Source organism: Patagioenas fasciata, chromosome 12 (genome assembly GCF_037038585.1).
Source record: "Patagioenas fasciata isolate bPatFas1 chromosome 12, bPatFas1.hap1, whole genome shotgun sequence".
Lineage (NCBI taxonomy): Eukaryota > Metazoa > Chordata > Aves > Columbiformes > Columbidae > Patagioenas > Patagioenas fasciata.
In genome coordinates this window covers 13268893-13289748 of record NC_092531.1, presented here as the reverse complement: position 1 = coordinate 13289748, position 20856 = coordinate 13268893, and the positions used below count along the sequence as shown (strand labels likewise).

At 56.1% G+C, this 20856-nt stretch overlaps 1 protein-coding gene across 3 annotated transcripts in view; it reads left to right on the top strand.

Moving 5' to 3' along the window:
* Positions 1-20856, top strand: part of ZNF710 (zinc finger protein 710) — a 22705-nt gene extending 1849 nt beyond the window's left edge. Inside the window, exons 2-6 of one of the 3 annotated variants that reach the window (XM_071813909.1) lie at positions 15174-15226; positions 16386-17800; positions 18810-19001; positions 19437-19611; positions 20017-20856. In XM_071813909.1, coding sequence (XP_071670010.1) covers positions 16406-17800; positions 18810-19001; positions 19437-19611; positions 20017-20189 — 1935 coding nt within the window. In that variant the 5' untranslated portion in view covers positions 15174-15226; positions 16386-16405 and the 3' untranslated portion in view covers positions 20190-20856. Of the gene's footprint in view, positions 1-15019; positions 15227-16385; positions 17801-18809; positions 19002-19436; positions 19612-20016 lie in introns of all 3 variants that reach the window. The other 2 variants (XM_071813908.1, XM_065847305.2) reach the window with 2 other exon arrangements.

The window sequence follows — 20856 nt, the reverse complement described above, 5'->3', positions numbered from 1 at the left end:
TCTCTTGTTCATTTGACGTTGGCAGTGTTAGGTTTAATCTCTTAGAAAGTGGTTTGAGTTGGTTTTGTTGGACCACAATGCAAAGAAGGTTTTTCATTTATAAGCAGTTTAGGAAACAGTGTAGAGAGGGATGAGCACAAATGTCATCCTGCTCTACTGTAAAGCTGGAAATGTTAAGGAATAGGCAAAACGGTAGTTTTGTACCGCAAAGAATGTGCCAGCATAAATCCAGTGAGTGAGAGTGTTGCCTACACTCCTTACGTTTATTTTACATTCAGGCTTTGTTAAGGAGAATGCTCCAATTCAGCATCTACTTGCTCACGGTTTTGTTACCATCAGCTGAGCAGGTTGTGTCAGTGGTGTCCAACCCAGAGCCATGGCAGAGCAGTGACACTGTCCCCAAGGGTCAGGAGCGAGGGGTTCCTGCCAGTTTTGTTACAGTTGCTCCCCTTTCCCTGCGCTGCCCAGGGCAGATTTTGGTTTCCCTTGACCCATGTGCTCCAGTGAAACGGCGAGGTCTGGCAGGTGGGAGCGCAGCTCCTGTCCCTGGCCTGCAGAGCCCCTGCCTGCCATGGGAGCACACGGATCGGCCCTGATCCCTGCTCGGGACATGCTGGCTGCGGACACGGGGCAGGTTTACCTGGCAGAACGTTGCTGTGAAGTGCTGGGAGCACCATGTTCCTGTCCTTTGTCCTGGCCCTTGTGGCCTGGAGCCCTCGGGATGAGCCACGGTCCCTGCTGAGCTCTCTGAGCCTTCCCGCAGGGCCTGACCTTGGGGGCAGAGGACTGTGATCCAGCAATGAGCTTTCTCCCATTGTCCCTATCCCACGTTTTCCTCGCCCAGCCCTGGGCACAGCTCTCCTCCTCCCCTAGTCCTGACCAGCAGCAGGACATCGCGGTGGCATCTGTGTTGGGAGAGGGACCAGCTCAGCGCCCCAGTTTTCCCTGAAGCCCGATGTCCCTGGCCAGTGCAGGGCAGTGGAGTGAGCTGCCCGGGGTGGGTTGGGAAGGTTCTCTCACTGGGTTGAATGTGGAGAGGCTTCTGTATCTGCAAAACTCGTTGACTGCCACTTTGCTTGGCCCTTGTTTGGGTGCAGGAGCAGGGATCTGTCCCACTGAGACAGTGGGCGTGTCAGGCAGTTTCCTTCCCAAACTTTAAATTAAGGGATGGGGGAAACATGATTTTAAGTTTTCCTGGTGGCGGTCTTTACTCTCAGCTGTCCATCTCGAGCACCATGAAGTACTTCTAATGAAAATAACTCGAAGAAACAGGTAATCATCCTGCCTAAAAAGCTCTTTGTAAAGTCTGCAGCTTTCATAATGCCCTTGTGCTCTTGCTGTCCTCCTATTTCTCTGAACATTTGTACAATGTTCCCTGCAAAGTATCAAAGTTTTTTTTAGCAAAGAAGTGACCTGGGGAGGAAGGCTTCTTGTTTTTCAGATGCCAGATCTCCTGGATCACTGTGAATGTTCCCAAGTTGGAAGAAAAGCCTCGTCTCCCACCCTTCCTTCCTTTCTTCCTTCCTTCCTTCTCAGGCCACTTCTAATTTCACATCAGAGAAAATCAGGGAGACAGGCAGTGTCCGGATTGCTCTTTTGTGTAGGGCAAGGAAAAACTTGTAGAAACTTCATTTGAAACTTTGTAGGAGTTATTCCTGAGGTAAAAAAGAGGGAATGGGTGCTGTGGAGCACCGGGGGCCGTGCAGCCTGGGGGCTTGAGGGGCATCAGGGTTGTACAAATTAATTTAAAAAAAATAAACAAAAAAATAAACAAAAAAACCCCCAACCAACCAACAACAACAACAACAAAACCAAAAACAAACAAGACACGTTATTTTTAGTTTGAAAAAGTCAGTGTTCACCTCAAGGCTGGAGGGCTGACAATGTTACACTGGGTTTGTGCAGATCTATGGGATGAGATGGGGAACAGGACCGGGGGTCTCAGACAGGAGCAATCCCGAGCTGGCAGGACCTGCGGCATGAAGCGCAGTCCCATCAGCACGCAGAGCTGTGCCGGTCCACGGTGGGGAGGGCATGAAGGATGGGGCACCATTCCCAGGGCTGCCCGGGGCTTGGGGAGGGCATGGAGGATGGGGCACCATTCCCAGGGCTGCCCGGGGCTTGGGGAGGTCCTGGAGCAGCAGCCGGTGCGGTGAGGAGCACCCACCGGTGTCTCCACCGTCCCTGGGTGGCTCAGAACACACAGCTGTGTGGGGAGGGAGAAATGAGGGAAGTCCTGATTCACCCGAAAAGGGACGCTTGCTTTCCAGGGGTGGCTCAGAGGAGGGAAGGGGAAGCACAGTGCAGTGACTGTGACATTTTGTGGGAGTAGCTCAGCAGTAGCCTACAAAGGAAGAAAGTTTGTAACTGTTCTTCACCTTACAAGGCTAAAAATTGACTGAATCAACCCCAAATCAGACCTGAGCGTGGCTGCCAGCAGTTCAGGTGAAGAGCTTTGGGATGCAGCTGCGGCTGGAATTGCCGATGGGTGGGACGCTGCTTCCTTAGTGAAGCAGGAGGGATGGTGCACCTGGAAATGCCACCACTGAGTTTTCAGCCGAAGGGCGCAGGGAAGGGTCTGACAAACCCCCAGGGGCAGTGGCAGGTTGGGGCCACAGGAATGGAGGTCCTGATGTGTTGGGGGTGTAACACAGGAGCTGTGAAACATGCTGGTGAGGACAGATGTGCAAGCAGACATGTTTTGTTGGACAGCACTGACTAAGAGGAACCCCCACGGTTTTGAGAAAGCAGCAGGTGCTGGAGGGGGCAGCACCGAAACCCACCTGCAGAGCAGGGGCTGAGGGGGCCTGGGGATGAGTTATTGATGCCAAACACAACTCTGGCCTGAAAATGGCCTAAAATGGCCCCACTGAACACTTTCCACTGCTGTCTCCTTTGCTGTTCCGTGTGTTCTGCGGGTGCCTGTGCCCCCACAAACAGCCCATGTCCCTCCTGCACGTAAACCCTGAGTATCCACAGAGCAGCCAGCAAGTGACAGACAAAAGGGTTTTCACTGAGGAGGAAATATCCGTCAGTCCTTTAAAGGCTTTATCTCAGCACGTCGGTTTGGGGAAGAACGTATTTTAAGAAGGAAGCAGCTGGTGGACGTGTTCATTGTTTTACTTCCACATCTTGTGTATGTGGAGCTGTGTTTCTGCCTGGGCGCTGAACACCCAGACACGCTTTGTCAGGCAGCACGGGAGCTGTTGCGGTTCAAAAGGGGAATTTCGTGGGCATTGCAGGCTGAGGCCACAAATGGTGCAGAAATGAAACCGTTCGGTCTCGCTGCTCGCTGTCCAGCCTTTAACACCCTTCCCTGCGTGGTGGGGCTGTGTCCCGCAGCCATGGCACGGCTGGATTTGCTCCTGGCATAGCTGGGACTGGCCAGCGGCACCGTGGGCTGGGAAAGCCAGGCTCTGCCCCTGGAGCCCCCATCCTGCCATGGCTGTGGGGGACCCAGCGAGGAAGAGGAGGGAAGGAAGGCCAGGCAGAGCTGAGGAGGAAGAGCGCTTGCCACTGGCCTCTAAATTTAAATTTCCTGTTTCTCGGCGGTGGTGCTGGCTCTTGTCTGTGCTCCATGTGCTGGTCACTTCTCCGACAGCTCATTGCTCCTCTGTGATAGCCAGCTCTGTCCTGCCCCTGCTTTTTCTTTCAAGTTTTTGATTCCTTGGAGCTCCCCAGGCGCTTTTCCTTCCCTTTGCCCTTACTCTGGCTCGGGCAGCCCCAGCCAGGGGTGTTAAGCTCAGTGTCGGGGGGTCTCACTCCCAGGACAGACACCAAGGTGTGAGCTGGAGGATGGTGTTGGGCTGTTTTCCCTCGGGGAGGCCTTTGTTTAGCATTCACTTTGCTGTTTTCCCTCCAAGGAGGCGATGGCCGCAGCCCCCGGCCTGCTGCTGCTTCAGCCCCTTCCTCGCCCTCACTGTGTTTCTCTCCACCATGCTGCTCTCCCACCATAACATTGGAACTTTAATATCTCCGTGCTTTGTACCCATTGCAATCTTTTTTTTTGCTTTTTGAGCCATCTGAGAGTTCCCGTTTTCAGGCACAGATGTACCTGCTCCCCTTGGCTTTGCTCTGGAGATGTCCATCCGTGTTCTCTGTTCCCGGCTGTTCGGCGCTTCCTGGGCAGAGCTTGGCCCTTGGGCAGAGCAGCTCTGCGTGGCTCTGGGTGTGGAGGCACAGGTGCCCTCCAGAGAAAAACAACTTTCTAGAATACAGAAGTGTAGGCAGAACTGAAAGAGCCTTTGCAGCTGGTGGTAGCAGCCCCTCTGCTGTGTTTCCCCTCATCCTTCCCTGTTTTCTGCCCTGGCTGTTCGAAGCCCATCAGGGTGACTGCAGAACGCGTCTGCAGAGAGGAAGCCTTGATTTATGGGGCTTTGAGTGGTTTGGTTTCGTTTTATGATTATCAACAAGGGACACATATAAGCAAATTATTTCAACAGCTGAATATTCTGTATATTTATAGGACTTTCTTGCTGTAAGAAGAAAGAGTGCAAGATACAGCAATTATGCAGATTGCAATGAAAATGGGACTGGGGTGGTTCAAGCAGACCCGAGTGTGAGCCAGCCCTCGGTGCTGCCAAAGCAAAGGCAGAACTACAGACAAAACAGCCTTGTGGATATGTTAAAATATTTAATAACATGAGTAAAAAGTACAAACATCCCCACCCCCCTCAGTCATGGCCAGCAGTCTGTACACTGCATTTTCCATTAAATTTGACAATAATCTCTGCTGAGTGCATCCCGTGGGGGGTTCATCCCCCGGCACCTGTGGCAGCTCCTGCCTGGGTTTGCCCAAATCTGCCCGGGTTTGCCAGTGGCACGGGCTGCTCAGTGCCCAGGGACACTTCCTGAGCTCTGGGAGAGTAGAAATGTCCCGTGGCCACTTGTCCTCTGCTCGCAGCTGCTCCGGTCTGATGCATTTCAGGACTCAGATTTCAAAGTGTGAATTTCTGGAGTCACTGGGAACATGAGGGACGTTGGATGTGGAGTCCTTCACGCAGGGGCCCTTTCTGCAGGGATCACCTGGATGGGTCCCCACTGATGTGTCTGGAGTGGAATGAAAAGTAGCTCACCTCAAAAAAAACAACCAACCAAACAAACAAAAAAACAACCAAAGAAAAAACACAACATAAAACACAACCCAAGCCCCAAACTTCATTCTCTCATAGTCTGAAATTAGAGATTCAGCCTTTATTTTCTGAAGTGCCTGTCCTGTAGCTGTTCATTATCCTTCGTTAAGACACTCAGTGCCTCCTGGCTTGGAGGCGTTTTCCATATCAGTCACTGGCTCCACTGCCTTGCGTTGTACCTGTCACTGCCTCACACTTTTCATCTGTGTTAGGTTGGGCTCTGTGCTGGAGGATTTTTCCTTTAATGATGAAGTTCAGTATTTTGAAGCAGACTCTGTGTTCCTGCGGTGCTGCCGATCAGGTGGGGGACTGGGGACAAGCTGCTGTCTCCAGTCCCCAGCAGGGTGGGTGGCGGACGGGGCTGGTGTGCGAACACTGGTGCTTGGAAACCCGTTTGCTGAGCTTCAGTAAACCAAAATCACTGTGGCACGTTAGCCATGGTCTCAACTGAGCCCCTAATGGAACACAGGCATAATTAGAGGTAGAATCGGCCTTGCTACAGCCAGGGATGTCGCCGGAGCCCCCCCGGTGCTGCTGGAAGCCAGCGGGACAGAGTGGGGCAGCGCCATCCGCTGCGGTGGACTGTGTGCCAGGACAAGGGCTTGGCTACCAAAGCCCTCGGCATCCTGGACCACGCGCTCCAAACACCTTTCCAGCTGCTCAGGAAAGGAGCTGAAACATTTTTCACCTTGTGGCTCTGAAAGTAATATGGCATTTGCAGACAAGCAGTCAGGCCTGCTCCTAAAAGGGTGCAATGTGTCCGACAGCACTGTTAGCCCAGAAATCAGAAATGAGACGTTCCCAGGGGTCCTGGGTCCCCAGCCCTTGGGCTGCCCCAAAGCTCTGATTCTCCCTTGTCCTTTCACCCGTGGGCCACAGAAAAGTGCACTCGGTGTGTTTATTTAACATTTCTGCCCCCACACAGGTGTTACCAGTGAGTCCTGCAGGGGACATTTCATGTGTGGGAGCCAGTTCCTGGAGACACTGAGCTGGGAGGTCCTGTGTTCCCCCCGCTGCTTTGGCCGTGTTTCCCCTCTCAAAGGCTGATCAGGGGATCTTCTCCCTTCAGAGCAAACCAGGTCATGCTGTGTGTGCTCGGGGACCTGCGGTGGCTGCAGGCTCACAGCGGCTGCTGCAGCTCCTGGCACTTTTCTCCAAAGCAGGATGGCCTGAAAATCCTAAGTTGGCAGAGGTGACACAGAGTGAAATGTCCCCTCACCGGCACCTCCTCACCCCGTGCCAACAGCAAGACCTGGCTCCACACACCAATAACAGGGCTTTGAAGGCTCTGACAGGTTTATGTGTGAAATATTATGTGTCTGAGGATTAATTAGCATGCTCAGATTAGCCCCTCTTGGTGGTGGTTCTGGCCCAGCAGTACGAAGCAGCCCGGGGGTTGGGGAGCGCTTCCCAGCCGCTGCGCAGCACGTGAGGAGACTGAACTTACCAGCAAAACCATGTGCAGTGCTGAGCGTTCACCTTCCTCTCGGCTGGAAGTTCTGGCTGCCGTGAATGGATCTGCAGTCCCTGGGTCCCCGTGTCCCCAGTCCAGCAGCCCCACGTAGGATGGAGCTCAAGGAGGGGGTGGCTGGATCTGGGAGCTGTCGCCCTGTGGGTAGCACTGCCTGTGGACGGGCATGCTCCGCACATGGAGAATATAAAACATATTGGAATTGTTCCCGAGGATAAGGGCAGTAATGGTCTTGAAAGTGATACTGTCTTTCCACTATGAGGGGGTCTTCTCTCGTTCTCTCACCCCAAGAGGTTGTTTCACATCCTATCAGGCAACTCCTGTTCCCTTTGGGGTGGCACACAACTCTCATTTATAGCATTTTGGTTGGTTTTCCCCTTTTACAACCAGCCAGCTGGGCCACACATACAAGGGTGCTTGAGCTCCTACTTGTGTGTGTCAGTCCCTCTGACCTCCAGCCACTTTTATGGCTCCGCTCTGGGGTCCTCACAGTTTATAATTAACCCCTGGCCTGGGGACGCTGGGCAGGGGATGCGAGCAGGAGGTGCTGGGCAGCCCAGGTCCATTTTGCCGTCGCATCAACTGAGGTGCGGCAGGACCCGGGGTGCCTCTTGCAGGGTGTCCCTGGGGACCCGCTGTCCTGGGGGCTCCATCTGCAGCATTTTTCACTGCATTTCTGCACTCCCTTTGCTCTGTTACCATTTCTCTCTCCTTGCTGTATTGTTTGGTTCATCTCCACACATGAGGGTCTGTTCACCGCCCGCCTCTGCTGAAGATACTGAACCAAACGGGTTGGTGCTGGGGTTCACAGCCTCATCAGGGCTCTCCTGGCCAGGGTCTCTGCTGTCGCCTTCATCTGTTAGGGGCTTTGGGGTCTGCAGGGTGCGGGGGCTGCACCATGCACCGGCCCTCCCCCTGGCCCCGGCACCTGCAGCGCCTGGCCCAGAATCAGGCCCCTGGTTTTGTGTCTGTCACAACCATCCCTCATCTTTCCTGGCGAGGTCTGGGGTTTGACCTCAATTCCTGGCACACATCGCTTTTCAGGGCCATGCTTGTTCCTATAGATTGTTTTTCTCTGGGATTTGCTCTGTGCTCGTTCCTGGTGGCTTTGCATCTGGGGGACCTTCTGCGTGAGGACGGGCCTTCCCACAGCCGCTCTGTGCAGAACTGCGTTTCCTTTTCTACATATCTGCATGCGTGATTACTGGGAGAGGTATTTTTTAAAGTAGCTCGGCGTTTCTTTCAGAGAGTTAGCAAAGAGCAGATTTATTTTCTGCTGTGCTGAGAATTAACTCCCCTTTCTTCCTCTTCCCTCTGCCCCCGCTGGAAAGAGAGAGAATGCAGAAAAGAAGAAAGGATTTACATTGTGGTGGTGATTGGCACAGGCTGTGAATGAGAGGTCATTTCATCTGGCTGTTTCTTTTCAAGCGCTCTTTTTTTCATGCACACTGTATTCAGGCTGGGAGCATTCTTTCTTTTCAAAGCTTCTCTGTCTGTCTCTCTCTTCCCCCTCCTTTATTTTTCATCCCTTTTCTTTACTTTTGCTGTCTTTTCATTCTGTTTTTCTCCACCCCCTTGGGGCTCCATTTTTTCTTTCCTCTTTCCTCTATTCAGTTCCTTTTTTCTTCTTGCGTCTTTTTTGAATAGCTCTTCTATTTTCGGAGAGGAAAGGGAGTATGTGGAAGAGAAGTCGTTGCAGCAAGGAGGAACTTGAAAGTCTTTCTTTCCCTGTTTATTTCACTTAAAAGCAAAAATTGTTTTCCAAGGGAGAGCGAGGTTTCTGTGCAGAGCCTTTGAAGAGGGCCTGGGATGGTGGGATTTCTCCCCACTCCTCACCGCACACAAATGCCATCAGTCCCAACCTGCGGCCAAACCAGAGCCCCCAGAGCGGAGGGTATGGGGGTGGGTGCTGGGTGCGGGGGGTTGCTGGGTGTGGGTGCCACAAGCGGGGATTCCAGGAGGAGCAGCTGCTTCCTCCGCCCTGCTCGAGCTCGCCCCTGCCCACTGCTCACCCCACACCTTTGGGCACCAGTTACTGGTATTTAATCACTATTTCTGTCGCTGGGGCTCCTGTGCAAGTGAGCGGCAGCATTTTCAGACACGAGGTGACAACAGGCTCTGACAGAACCATCCCAAGAGCTCTGCCCGGTGTGTCCCTGCGTCGCACTGGGGAGGAGGGAGCTGGATGGGGATGGAGAGGCCACAGTTGTGTCATTTTGAAGGGAGAACATTGTGGTTGCCCATGGGAGACCACGGGATGTGCCGGGGAGTGGTGCCAGGGTGGCCAGTGGCCATGGAGAGCCATCGGGTCTGATGACACAGGGCTGCGGGTTGCCGGGCTCCGCGGGTTCCAGCCCTTCCCCGACAGAGGAGCAAGAGGGCTCTGGCACACGTCCATAAGGCCACGGCGATCGTGGCCTGGTCTCATGGAAGATCCCTGGCTGGTCCCCGAGCTGCTGCTCCCTGGCACAGTTTGGTGCCACCAGCAGCTCGCCATCCAGGACTCCCAGCAGCTCCATCGTCTTGGTTCCAGAAGAGCTGCCTAGGCAGAAGGGCTGATAAATCAGGCTTAAAGCTTGGTCAGTGTCGGCTGAAGAAGTGGTGTTGTGCGGAGTAGCAAGGCAAGAGGAGTTCCCTAAGGGAGGCAGCTGTGGGGGGTGATGAGAATCCCCCTCTCCAGTGCTCACACCCGAGCTGCTCCGGACATCGACCGTTGGCCAGGTTGGTCGCTCAAGGAACACCAGGTTTCGGGCTGTGTGGGATCGCTGGCTCCCCCATCTGCTCTGGCACAGTCAGCCTGTGCACAGGGGGTTCCTGGTGCAGGGAACAAACCTGCCCCGATGGCTCTGGGCTGAACTGCACACCACGGAATGGGGTCCCTGGGGAGCAACCCTGCACCGCCCAGCCAGACCTGGCCCCCCACTCCTTCTGCCGTGCCCAGAGCCCAGAGCCTGTCCTCCTGCATGGCATGTCCTTCCAGCACCCCATGGCCGAACCAGTGCAATTAGGACTCTGATTTTCAGAAAGCATCTTTTCCTTGTTAATTTTAGTCTCCCCTGGTTGCTTTGACATAAGGCAGAAGTTGCGGGCTGGTGTAAGACACAGGAGCAGGCGCTGGCTGGAGCCACCAGCTCTCCCGGTGTGAGAGGGGTGGCGGACGGGGCTCTGGGGGGGCTGTGCCCGGCAGCGTGTCCCGCTGTGGAACGTGAGGCCGAGAGCACGGGTATGTGCCCAAGGCTGCTCCGATCCTGCCAAAACCATGGGTCTGGGTGAATGGCAAATGCACATAAATTCCAGTAAAGCAGGGACCCCTTGCATAGCACTGCAATGGCAGAATGCGGCAGGTGAGCTCAGGAGGGTGCTCTGGCTGTCCCATCCTGAATGTCTGCTCGAGTGAGGGCAGAATTCTGCTTCCCCTTTGTTTGGGGCTTTTGGGAAAGGCTGGCAGGGCCTGGCCAAAGCAGGTAGCCGTACCGCTCTTGGCAGAAGGGCACAGTAGCGCTCGGGCACGGGCAGAGGTCCCTCTCGCACAGGTGGGCTGCGGGAGCAGGAGTGGAGTTGGTGGCACAGTGGTTAATTAAGTAGATTATTTTTTTAAAGTGAGATTCAAATAATTGTGACCCTGAGATAGAGAAGACATTGGAGGAGATGAAAAGGGAGAGAGAAAGAAAGGAAGCAAAGGACAGAGGTTTGGAATAGAGAAGGAGATGAGGAGATAGATGAAAGAGAAAGGAGAAAGATAAGAGGGAGAGAGGGGACAGATCTCCAGTGCTAGATGGGCGTTGCCAGGGAAACGGGAAGAATGAGGGAGCGACGGAGGGATGGAGGAGCGATGAGGAGCAGAGGATGCTGGGGGTGGGGAGTGATGGAGGGACGATAGAGCTGCGCTCGGTGGAGGAGGGCGGCACGTTCTCCGCAGACAGGGAGGCCCGGGGCGGGACGTCCTGGGTCAGGCTGGGTGCCTGTCTGCTGGGGAGCCAGACAGCGTTGGGGATCACTGCTCTGTCGCTCCGTGGTGACTGACTGCAGCATTGGTGGCTGCTCCCAGGCCGACCCCTCTCACCCCGGGTTCCATCACTGGAACATTCCTTGCCGCCCTGGCCGGTGCTGGGGGACAGGAGAATCCCTGGGGCAGGGCTGTGGCTTCCCAGTGCTGCCACTTCCCTACTCAGCAGAGCTGTCCTGATCCCTGTCCCATGGAGCGAAGGTTTCCCATGGAAATCGTGTGCCAGGTTGGGACAAATCCTGGTGTCCTCCATTGCGGTCACAGGGCCGGGGCTGCCAGGCAGAGCCCACAGGTGACGGGACCGGAGCTGCTGTAGTTTGGCTGCCCCAGTCCCAGCAAACAGCCCAGCACCAAACGTCGTTTGAAAGGCAGTTTGTGCTCAGCTTTGGCTCTGGCTGGTTCCGGGAAGGTCCCAGCTGCACCGGCTGCTCCCGTGTCCCTGGGCTGGCAATGTGGGGAATGAGGCAGCTTTGTGCTCTGAACACTTTTATTCTGCAGAAATGGTGATCTCCAGTGATTTAAAAAACATTCCTTTTTCCCTCCAGTCAGAGTTTGCCAAAAACCTGGCGGCTTCAAAGAGGTAAATGTTTAATTCTCACCGATAAACACAGTGATTTGGGTAAGAATCACTAACAGAAATATGAACAGGGCAGCTGGGAGGGGTTTGACCCAAGCTGACAAAGCGGGTCAGGCATTGTGTGTCTCACGCACCTGATGTCACCATTTTCCCCAACTTGTTTTTTCACCTAATCTTACTGAAAAACATTATCATGCTGCAAGTAGTAGCTTGTGTCCTTTTTTCTTTTTTAAATCAAAGCTCCAAAAGACAATAATCCCTCCCCCAGAACCACTTCACGTGATACACACAACCCCACGTACGTCTGTCTGTGTCAGAAAGTGTATCCCAGGCTGGAGGGAGCAGTTCTGTTTTCTAATCAACTTACAATAAGCAGCTTTTTTCTAGAGAAGTCATTTAACAAAAGTTTTCCTTTAAAAGCACAGATAATATCTAATATGGAGACTGATTGAATGAACTCTAAAATTGTTTTGATTTCTTTAAAAATGCCAAGTTTATTTGGTAGCAGCAGCCCAGCACCATGCATCCTCTTCCCGGTTTCTCAGAACTTTGGCTCACCAGGCCTGGTGCAGGACAAATGCTCTGAATTGGCTTTATGAATAATTTTAGTTGTTGTGATTCTCAGGGAAAAAATATTTTTCTGTTTAGAATTTTTGTGGGTGCTTTGAGCAGCTTTATGTGAAAACCACAAAGAAAAAAAAAAAGGATGAAAGACTGATTTTTCCTTTATTAAATTTAAATGAAAGCTTCTTCTAAGAAAGGAAGAAAAATAAAATCAAAGGTATTCCCACAAATATTAGAGGTTTGTTGATCAGCAGGGGGGCTCCACAGCAGGGCTGCAAAGGGTCTCACAATGGGGGTCCCACAAAGGGCCCCTGCAATGGGGTCCCACAAAAGGGTCCCACCCAGGGGTCCCATAGCCGCCCAGCCCTGTGGCACCTGTCACCGCTGGAGTTCGGGCTTGGGGGTGCAGCTCCAGGGTCTGCGGGGTGCCTCTCTCAGATGGCCGGCACAGGGACTGGCGGCTGACAGGAGCCTCGCGGGGAGCTCTCTGCCCCGCTGCTGCCTGCGCTGTGACACTGGTTTTCTCTCAGTGGAGAAAAGTTCCAAAGGCCCCCCGGGTGCTGTGGGTCGGTCACAGGGCCCGTCATACCGCAGGTGGGTGACAGGAGATGAGCAGCTGCTGCTACTGGGGGGTCCTGGCACCCACACATGTGCCAGCACTTACCCTGATGGGCAGAGAGAACATGGGCTAGCAGCTGCAGTGAGTTGAGGGGTTCTGTCCTTGCAGAGGGAGGTCACAGCTCCTCGGGATGGCTGCGCAAGGTAAATCTCACAAACTCTTTGGGTTTTGGGTGCCCTTGGCTCCCTGTCCCACAGGAAGGGCTGGGTGAGATTTGGTGTTGGTGACCTTCAAGGGCATGTGGTTGGGAAATGGAGCCTGAAAGCAAACAGGGTTTTTGAAGAGTCAAACCCCCAGCAGAGAGTAGAGGTGGTTGGGGGGCTACAGCCCCTTGCAGAGACCTTCAACGGGGGCATGTGGTTGTTTTGCTCTGTTTCCCCACACCAGATCTAGGACATTGCCGTCAAACCTCGTATGTGTGCACGAGTGAGGTTTTCATGACCCAGACGTGATTTTTCAGGCTGCTCGGTTTAGGTTTAGGAAGAGTCCTGTTTCCAGGGCGGTTGCATTGGTGTCTGCTGTGGTTTGGCTGCGTGAGGGGCTGATGGGACAGTGTAAGGCCAGGTGAAACCGAGGGACTTAAAACAGCAAAGGGAAGGGAGAAGTGTCCAGAGATGGGTGGCTCTTAGTCTGGGGCAGTGGCTGGAAAACTGGAATTCAGCAAGAAACCTATTGGGGGATGGAGAGGCTGTTGTGCAAAATGCTGCGCAGGAGGAGACCTCTCTGGTGTAAGAGTCCTCAGGTGAGAGGTGTTTGAGTGGTCAAAGATGAGCAAGGGAGGTAAATACAAGTAAAATTATACAAGTGAAAGTTATGTTAAATATATATCTATATATTTAAGTGCCTCAAGACTGGGAAGTGAGCGAGACGCTGGTGGAGGCTCTGAGGAGGCGGCCAGTGGGCTGCGGGCGGGGGGCAGGGACCGCAGGGATGTGCCAGGGCAGAGTCGGACCCTTCCCAGCGTGTTGAGAAAGGCGGGAGGAGAGGAGAGATTGCACGGAGACAAAAACCTCCAAGGAGTGGGAGGAGAAATACTGAAAGAAAACCAAATTTCACAACCCCCAGAGGAGCAGGGACAGGAGCTGCTGCCACCAGCCCTGGGTGCGTCCATCCCACGAGCATTGGAGAAGGATGGCGGCGGGGGGGGGACAGGGAAGACGTGGGTGGGCGGGACTGGGAACACGGGGCTTTCGGAGGGGACGTAAACAAGTGCATTTGTGTAACTCCACATGTGGGCAGGCGACTGTTTCCATTGGCAGAGGAGCTGGAGAGCACCTCAACCTGAGTTGAATGTTCGGATTTAAGGCCAGGGGAGGGCTCTTCACCCTGGGGGCTGTCAGGGTGTTTCCTGGGGGAGCTGAAATACGTGACCCAGCCTTCCTTGCCCATGTGTTGGGAAACAGTGTTTCCAACCCGCTTTGCAAGACCCGAGAAGGCTGAATATGGAAGTGAGAGCGAGAATTGAAACAAAAGCATCTGCCCCGTCCGCACTGCTCTGCCCGCCGTGTTTGTGCAGCTGCAGCAGCTCCGCGAGCTCTCGTGGCCTCACTCCTCGATCACAAAGCTCTGTTGCTCGTGTACCAGAGGTCGCGTGTTCGATAGAGAAAGTGTGAGGAGTGATTTGTGTAACACAAGGGGTTTATTTTTGTACCGAGGCCCAAAGGAGCTGAGCTCATCCCTGTTCCCTGAGTGCTCTGGTCTAGGAATTACACTTTATTATACTTTCTTCCAAAAACCTCCAGTTTACTTGTCTTGTGCTGCTCATACTGGGGGACAAAGACCCAGAGCTGTGCAGGGGGTCTGGCTGACATCCCCATCCCCATCCCCCTGCCCAGTGCTGGAGACAGGGAGATCACTTGGGTCTCATCTCGTGTCCCCTCTCCTGTCCCAAGGCAGCTACAGGGCTCCCCATGCCAGGTGAATGTGGGGCTGTCCAGGTTGAGTGTCGCCCTTGCACGGTGTTTACTGGCACCTGCCATGGGGAGCAGGACCCGGTGGTGCCTTCCTGTCCCCAGCCGCGGTGACAACACTGGCTGCAGGAGGAGGACGTGGGTGGTTATCGTCCTGTGTAAGTGCCTGTGGAGAAATCCTTGGGAACGGCGTGATCTTAACTGGGCTGTAAGGGACACCCATTGTATGTGGAAACACAAACTGCTCCGAAGCGCGAAGGAAAACAATCCAAAACCCAATGGAAAGGCTTTCCCCCTGCCTCCCTCCAGCCGAAACCCCCGGCAAGAACAGGAGGAGGAGGATGATGCTGAGAACCTGCCCTCGCACCGCGGCTGCCGGGGCGGTGTGTGATGGGCCCCCGGGAGCCTCCCGGGAGAGGGGTCCCAGGGCCCGGCTGTGCCCGCGGGCAGCCGCCTCCCCGGCTTCTCCGTCTTCCTCCCCGGCTTCTCCGTCTTCCTCCCCATCCTTCCTCCCGCTCTCCTCCTCCTCCCGCCGCCGCCCTCCCCCCGCTCCTCTCTTTGTTTCGCTGCCTCCGCACTCCCCCTCCTCCTCCCCTCATTCTCCTCCTCGCCATCTCCTCTCTCCGGTTCCGCAGGGGGCTGCAGGTGCGAGGGGTCCCCTTGTCTCCCCTCCATTTCTGGCTCTTCCTGATTTCATGCTGGCTCTTCTCCCTTTCCCCATCACTTCCCCTTCCCCAAAGGGACATGTGTGCTGTGCCACGGCATCTGGGTGGGTGCAGAGCTGGCGTGAGAGGACACAGGCCACACTCTTCGGGCTTGCAGAGGAGCTGCAGGAGCAGCAGCTGCCTGTGGAGTGTGTGAGTGGAGAGGCCAATGTGCTCCTTGTCCCTGCAGCTGTCACCGGACAGGCTGGTGGGATCTGGCGTGGAGGCCATGCGGATGCCGTGGTGAGAACTGTGGGGATGATAACTTCTTGGGGGGGTTTCTCTCCTCAGAGAGTGATTATTTAGCCCAGGATTGCCTCTCACAGTGTGCAGGTGCTCCTGGGACTGCGACATAATCTGGTTTGGAGTTTATTCCTGTTTTACCTCCCCCGTAGGATTTCTCTTTGTAGCTGCAAAATAATGATATTTAGGAGAACGTTCTTCACTGCAGGAGGCAGCAGCAGCCTCCTCCCTCCCTTTCATCTTCTCTCCCATCGCTTTCCTGCCCGTCCTCACCGGCTGCCCCAGAGCTGCTGGGGGCCCAGTGCTGCCCCATGGATGGGTCCCGGGGCAGTCAGGTACTACTGCTCCAGGCTCCACATCCCTTGGGACCCTGTTACATCCTCTCTGGGGTGGATACTGGGCTGTCAGGCCCCAGGGTGCAAGTGAGCCGAGTGCAAGAATGTTCTCAAAGTGTTGTTTTAATCCTCACTAAACAAAATGCATAAACTACCTTCCATCCAAGGGGAGTGTTTTGGCAGCTGGTGCATTTTTCCCTGGCCTGCCAGCATGCTCCTCCATGGGCAGAGTTGCTTGTACCTTCACATCACTCCCACTTCTCATTTCACTCTGTTTTGCTTTGTCCCCTCCCTGTTTCCCAGCCCCAGTCGCCAGGGAACATGCAGGAGCCAACTGGAGGAGTCTGGGGACGGATGGCAGAGCAGCAGCCCCAAGGTGCAGCGGTGCCTGCCCCGCTCTCCTCTGTGCTCCATCCCAGGTTCCCAGCCCGTTCATGGCAGCTTTTCCTGGGATCGCTGGCCGACTGCCCCGAGCGCTCAGAAGGGGCTGGTGCTGGTGGGGAGGGCACAGGCTCTGTGTGCCTGGTGAGGAACACCGGCTCTTCAGAAGGGCCTTATTCCTCCCTGCAGCTCTGCCCATGCCGGTCACACTGTTTTGGTGGGAACATGCCCCATGCTTGGCTCTCCAGGCTGGTGTGTCCCCAGAATCCCCAGAGCACAGGGAGCTCCTGGTTTGTCCCAGGCTCAGGAGCAGAGCTGCTGTCCCCAGGGTGCCCCACACCTGGTGCCGCCGCAGACCCAGCCTCTGCCAAGGTCAGCAAAGGGGTGACGGCTGGAACAAGCCCCTCGCCAAGTGGCTAATAACTGTGTCTTTGCCTCCGCAGCCATGACAGTGTAGACAGAGATGGATCGCTTCACCGAGTGCGGGACCCAGACGGACGCGGTGGTGGTGCTGTCCCTGGCACAGGCTGCGGTTCTGGGCTTGGTGTCTGAGAATGAGCTGCTCGGGGCCACTGTCAGCCCTGCCAGCTTCTTTCCGGGCCTGGGCGAGGAGCTGCCGGACACCGTAGAGCCTGGGGAGCCTGAGGGCGAGGGGCAGGCGCCAGGGGACGGGCAGGAGGAGGACGCCTTGGAGGCAGAGTCACCCCTGGAGAAGCATGCCCGGAGGAGGAAGCGGCCTCCTGTGAGGCTGGTGCCCAAGGTCAAGTGTGAGAAGGCGGAGGGTGAGGCACTGCATGATGTGTCCAGCCCTGGGGATGAGGAGGGTGAGCAGCAGCATGGCTGCCCACCACCCAGCCAGGAGCCCAGCCAGGAGCCCAGCCAGGAGCAAGCGATGCAGAGCAGCACCATGAAGATGATTGACCTCAGCGCCTTCAGCAGGAGGCCCCGGCGCCTGCGGCACCTGCGCCGGCACCCGTGCCCGGAAGGCCCTGAGAGCCACCCCGGGGACACCAACCCGGCTGTGGCAGAGGGTGGCACTGCGGGGGCCCTGCGGACCGAGTGCCCCTTTGAGGCGGGCGCCTCATCCCCCGACGAGGCAGAGGCCCCCGTGCCGGCGTCCCCCGAGCCGGTGAAGAGTGAGCAGGGCTTCGGTTGGCAGGAGCCGGGGGAGGTGGAGGCAGCGGGGGCCACCAGCAACAAGAAGGCGCAGCTGGACCGGCTGGACATCAATGTGCAGATCGATGACTCATACCTGGTGGAGGCTGGGGACCGGCAGAAGCGCTGGCAGTGCCGCATGTGCGAGAAGTCCTACACCTCCAAGTACAACCTGGTGACCCACATCCTGGGCCACAACGGCATCAAACCCCACTCCTGCCCGCACTGCAACAAGCTCTTCAAGCAGCCCAGCCACCTGCAGACCCACCTGCTGACCCACCAGGGCACACGGCCCCACAAGTGCGAGGTCTGCAGCAAGGCCTTCACCCAGACCAGCCACCTGAAGCGGCACATGCTGCTGCACACTGACATCAAGCCCTACAGCTGCCGCTTCTGCGGCCGTGGCTTCGCCTACCCCAGCGAGCTGAAGGCACACGAGGTGAAGCATGAGAGCGGGCGCTGCCACGTCTGCGTGGAGTGTGGGCTGGACTTCTCCACGCTCACCCAGCTGAAGCGGCACCTCGCCACGCACCAGGGCCCCACGCTCTACCAGTGCCTGGAGTGCAGCAAGTCCTTCCACTACCGCAGCCAGCTGCAGAACCACATGCTGAAACACCAGAACGTGCGGCCCTTCGTCTGCACCGAGTGCGGGATGGAATTCAGCCAGATCCACCACCTCAAGCAGCACTCACTCACACACAAGGTAGGGGTAGGGGCTGTGCCTGGAGATGTGCCAGTTCTGGACACGGGTGTTGGGAAACGGGTTGTCCCAGTACCCCAAAGCCCTGTCCAGCCCCGGGACACAAGTGGTGCAGGTGGGCAGAGGCCCCCTGGTGGCTGTCATTCATTAGGGGTCATTAATTAACAGTTAAAGGAAATTGTTACAGGCAGGAGCCTTGAGACTGCCCAGACTCCTTACTTGGACCTCACATCCCTGGGGAGCGGGGTTCAGAGCTGCTGCAGGTGCTGCGCGGGGTGACTTCGGGGACCTGGCCATGTGCTGCCGTGGCCCCTCCAGCGGGCAGTGATGAGGGGTTCACCCTTTTCCAGGGGTTCTTCTGGGGACAGCGATTGGCCTGAGCCAGGGAGTAGAGCTGGGTCTCACAGCCAGGCTCCCAATGCCCGTCCAGCCTCTCTCCCTGCAGCCACCCCCTGCATGCTGCCAGGCTCGAGCACAGCCCCGATGTCCCTACACCAGGTCAGCTGCCACGTGGCAGTCATGGTCCCCAGCCAGCCCTTGCCGTGGGTGCCGCTTTGCGGAGCTGCTCTTTCTCCAGCAGCACTGAACCGCATACTGGGTTTTCAAAGTGCTGCAGGTGCATTTCCAGTGCAGGTGAGATGGTGGGGTCTGGGGTGAGGCAGGATCCTGCCCACTGCAGGACTAGGCAGCTGGAGTTGCCCATGGGGCAGTTTGGGGGTGGCCCCAGGGTCTGCACTTGCAGAAGGGGCAGGAGGTGCTCTGTGGAAGGTGCACATGAGCTGATGAGGGTCAGTCTTCCCCTGTTTCCTGCGGTCCAGCCTGCTGACAGGCCCAAAAGTTCTGCATAGTGCAAGGAGCCCACCCCGTGCCCCTTGGGGAGCACAGGCCCCGGCTCCACCCCATGCCCAGCACGTCCATGTGCCCTGGCTCCCGCGGGGGCTGTGCAGGGCCCTGAGCTGCCCCGGCAGCACTGGGTGCTGGTCCCACCATCCTCTGTCCCCACCCCTCTCAGGGTGTGAAGGAGTTCAAGTGCGAGGTGTGCGGGCGGGAGTTCACGCTGCAGGCCAACATGAAGCGGCACATGCTGATCCACACCAGCGTCCGGCCCTACCAGTGCCACATCTGCTTCAAGACCTTCGTGCAGAAGCAGACGCTCAAGACCCACATGATTGTGCACTCACCGGTGAAGCCATTCAAATGCAAGGTATTGTCAGGGGTCTATGGCAGGGATGCAGATCTGAGAGGGGTGCAGATCTGGGGGGTTAGCGTGGGCCCTGATGTGCTGTGCTCCCAGAGAAACCTGGCCAAGCTGGGCTGAATCCTCGGGCACGAAAAAGCAGTTTTGTGATGCCTCCCTCTGTTCGCTTGGGCAAACAGCTCGTCCTGATGCGGCTGCTCAGAGCTGCGCTGTGGGCAGGACATGGGCACCGCTAACGGAAGGAGACAATTAGTGCCTCCACTAAGGAAGAAGGGGAAAAACAACCCCAGTACTCCTGGGAATGTGTGGGAGCAGTGGGGTCCCCAGGACAAGCTCTGCTCTAAGACACGCAGTTACAGGCAAGCGGCTGCTGCAGAGCCCTTTGCTGGGGTGGGGGCAGCAGCAGGAGAGCCCCTGCTGACCTGGGACCACTGCCCGCAGGTCTGTGGGAAATCCTTCAACCGCATGTACAACCTGCTGGGGCACATGCACCTGCACGCGGGGAGCAAGCCCTTCAAGTGTCCCTACTGCTCCAGCAAGTTCAACCTGAAGGGCAACCTGAGCCGGCACATGAAGGTCAAGCACGGGGTGATGGACATCAGCCTGGATAGCCAAGGTGGGTGCAAGTGTGGCCAGTCCCTATCACAGAGCGGGTGCTGTGATCTCCTGGTTGCGCTGCTCCCGGGAGCACCCAGCTCTGGGCTGATGGCTCTGGGCACCAGGCTGCGCTGGCACAGCTCCAGCCAGTGCCTGTCGGCAAGCTCAGGTCCCATTAAAAAAATAAGTTAAAATAAATAGCTCCTCAGGGAACCATTAAGGCTTTGGCATCTCTGGACAGGGTGGTCCCCTCTGGTGATTTTGTGGCTGTGGTTTCAGTTAAAGGGTTTTGCAGGGTGGGAGGGGGTAAATGCTGCTGTTCTTAGCCTGACTGTCCCCAGAGGGGACAAGGGTGCTGTTGGCTCTGGACCTTCAGCATGGAGGGAGGCAGGTCCAACACAGGGTGTCCCTGTCTGAACCCTAGATCCCATGATGGACCTGGCCGGGGCTGAGCATACCGAGCTGGATGGGCAGCAGGAGATGGACGACTTCGAGGAGGAGAACTCTTACGGCTATGGAGGGGTGGGCAACCCTCCAGATGAGCACACCCTGGCTGAGCAGGCCATGAAGGAGATGGCCTACTACAACATGTTGTAGCTGGGGCTGGGGGCGGCTGCGGGGCCTGTGGGGGCTTTGCGTGGTGAGAGCTGTGGCATCTGCCAGACCTGCACCCCTGCCTGGGGCAGGAGCTCGGGCTGGATCGGTGGAGGAGCAAACGGGGATGTCCGAAAACCTCTGCCAGGACAAGGGCAGGCTCTGTATCCAGCCTCCTTAAAGCTGCAGGCAGGGGAAGGTGCATCCCAGAAGATAATGAGCATTACTGATTATTCTACCTCCTGGGTCCTCTCCCATGGCTGCAGCCAGCTGCCCCCCTGCTCCCCCCCCCGAGTGCCCCGTGGGGCAGGAGCCCTTATGCCTGCAGAGGGGGGTTTCATTTCGTGCTCTGCCTCATCTCCCAGGCAGGCAAGGGCATCCCACTTGCCCTGGCACTGGCCATGGGCTGGCTCAGGCAGAGCCATGGCAACCTGTACGGGGCACATACAGAACAGAATATTTTCTTACAAACTAATGGCAAAGCTCAGAGGAAGCAGCAGCTCTGCGTATGGAGCAGCTGTAGTGAGCAGTATATTTAAAAGAAGGCAAACCATGTTCAACTTGAGCAAATGATGGTATTTTGAAAGTAATTTATTTTTTTCAGATGTGCCGCGTGGTTGGATTTATCTTTTCACCAGTTCAGTTTCCTTCAACCAATGTGCTTTTTAAA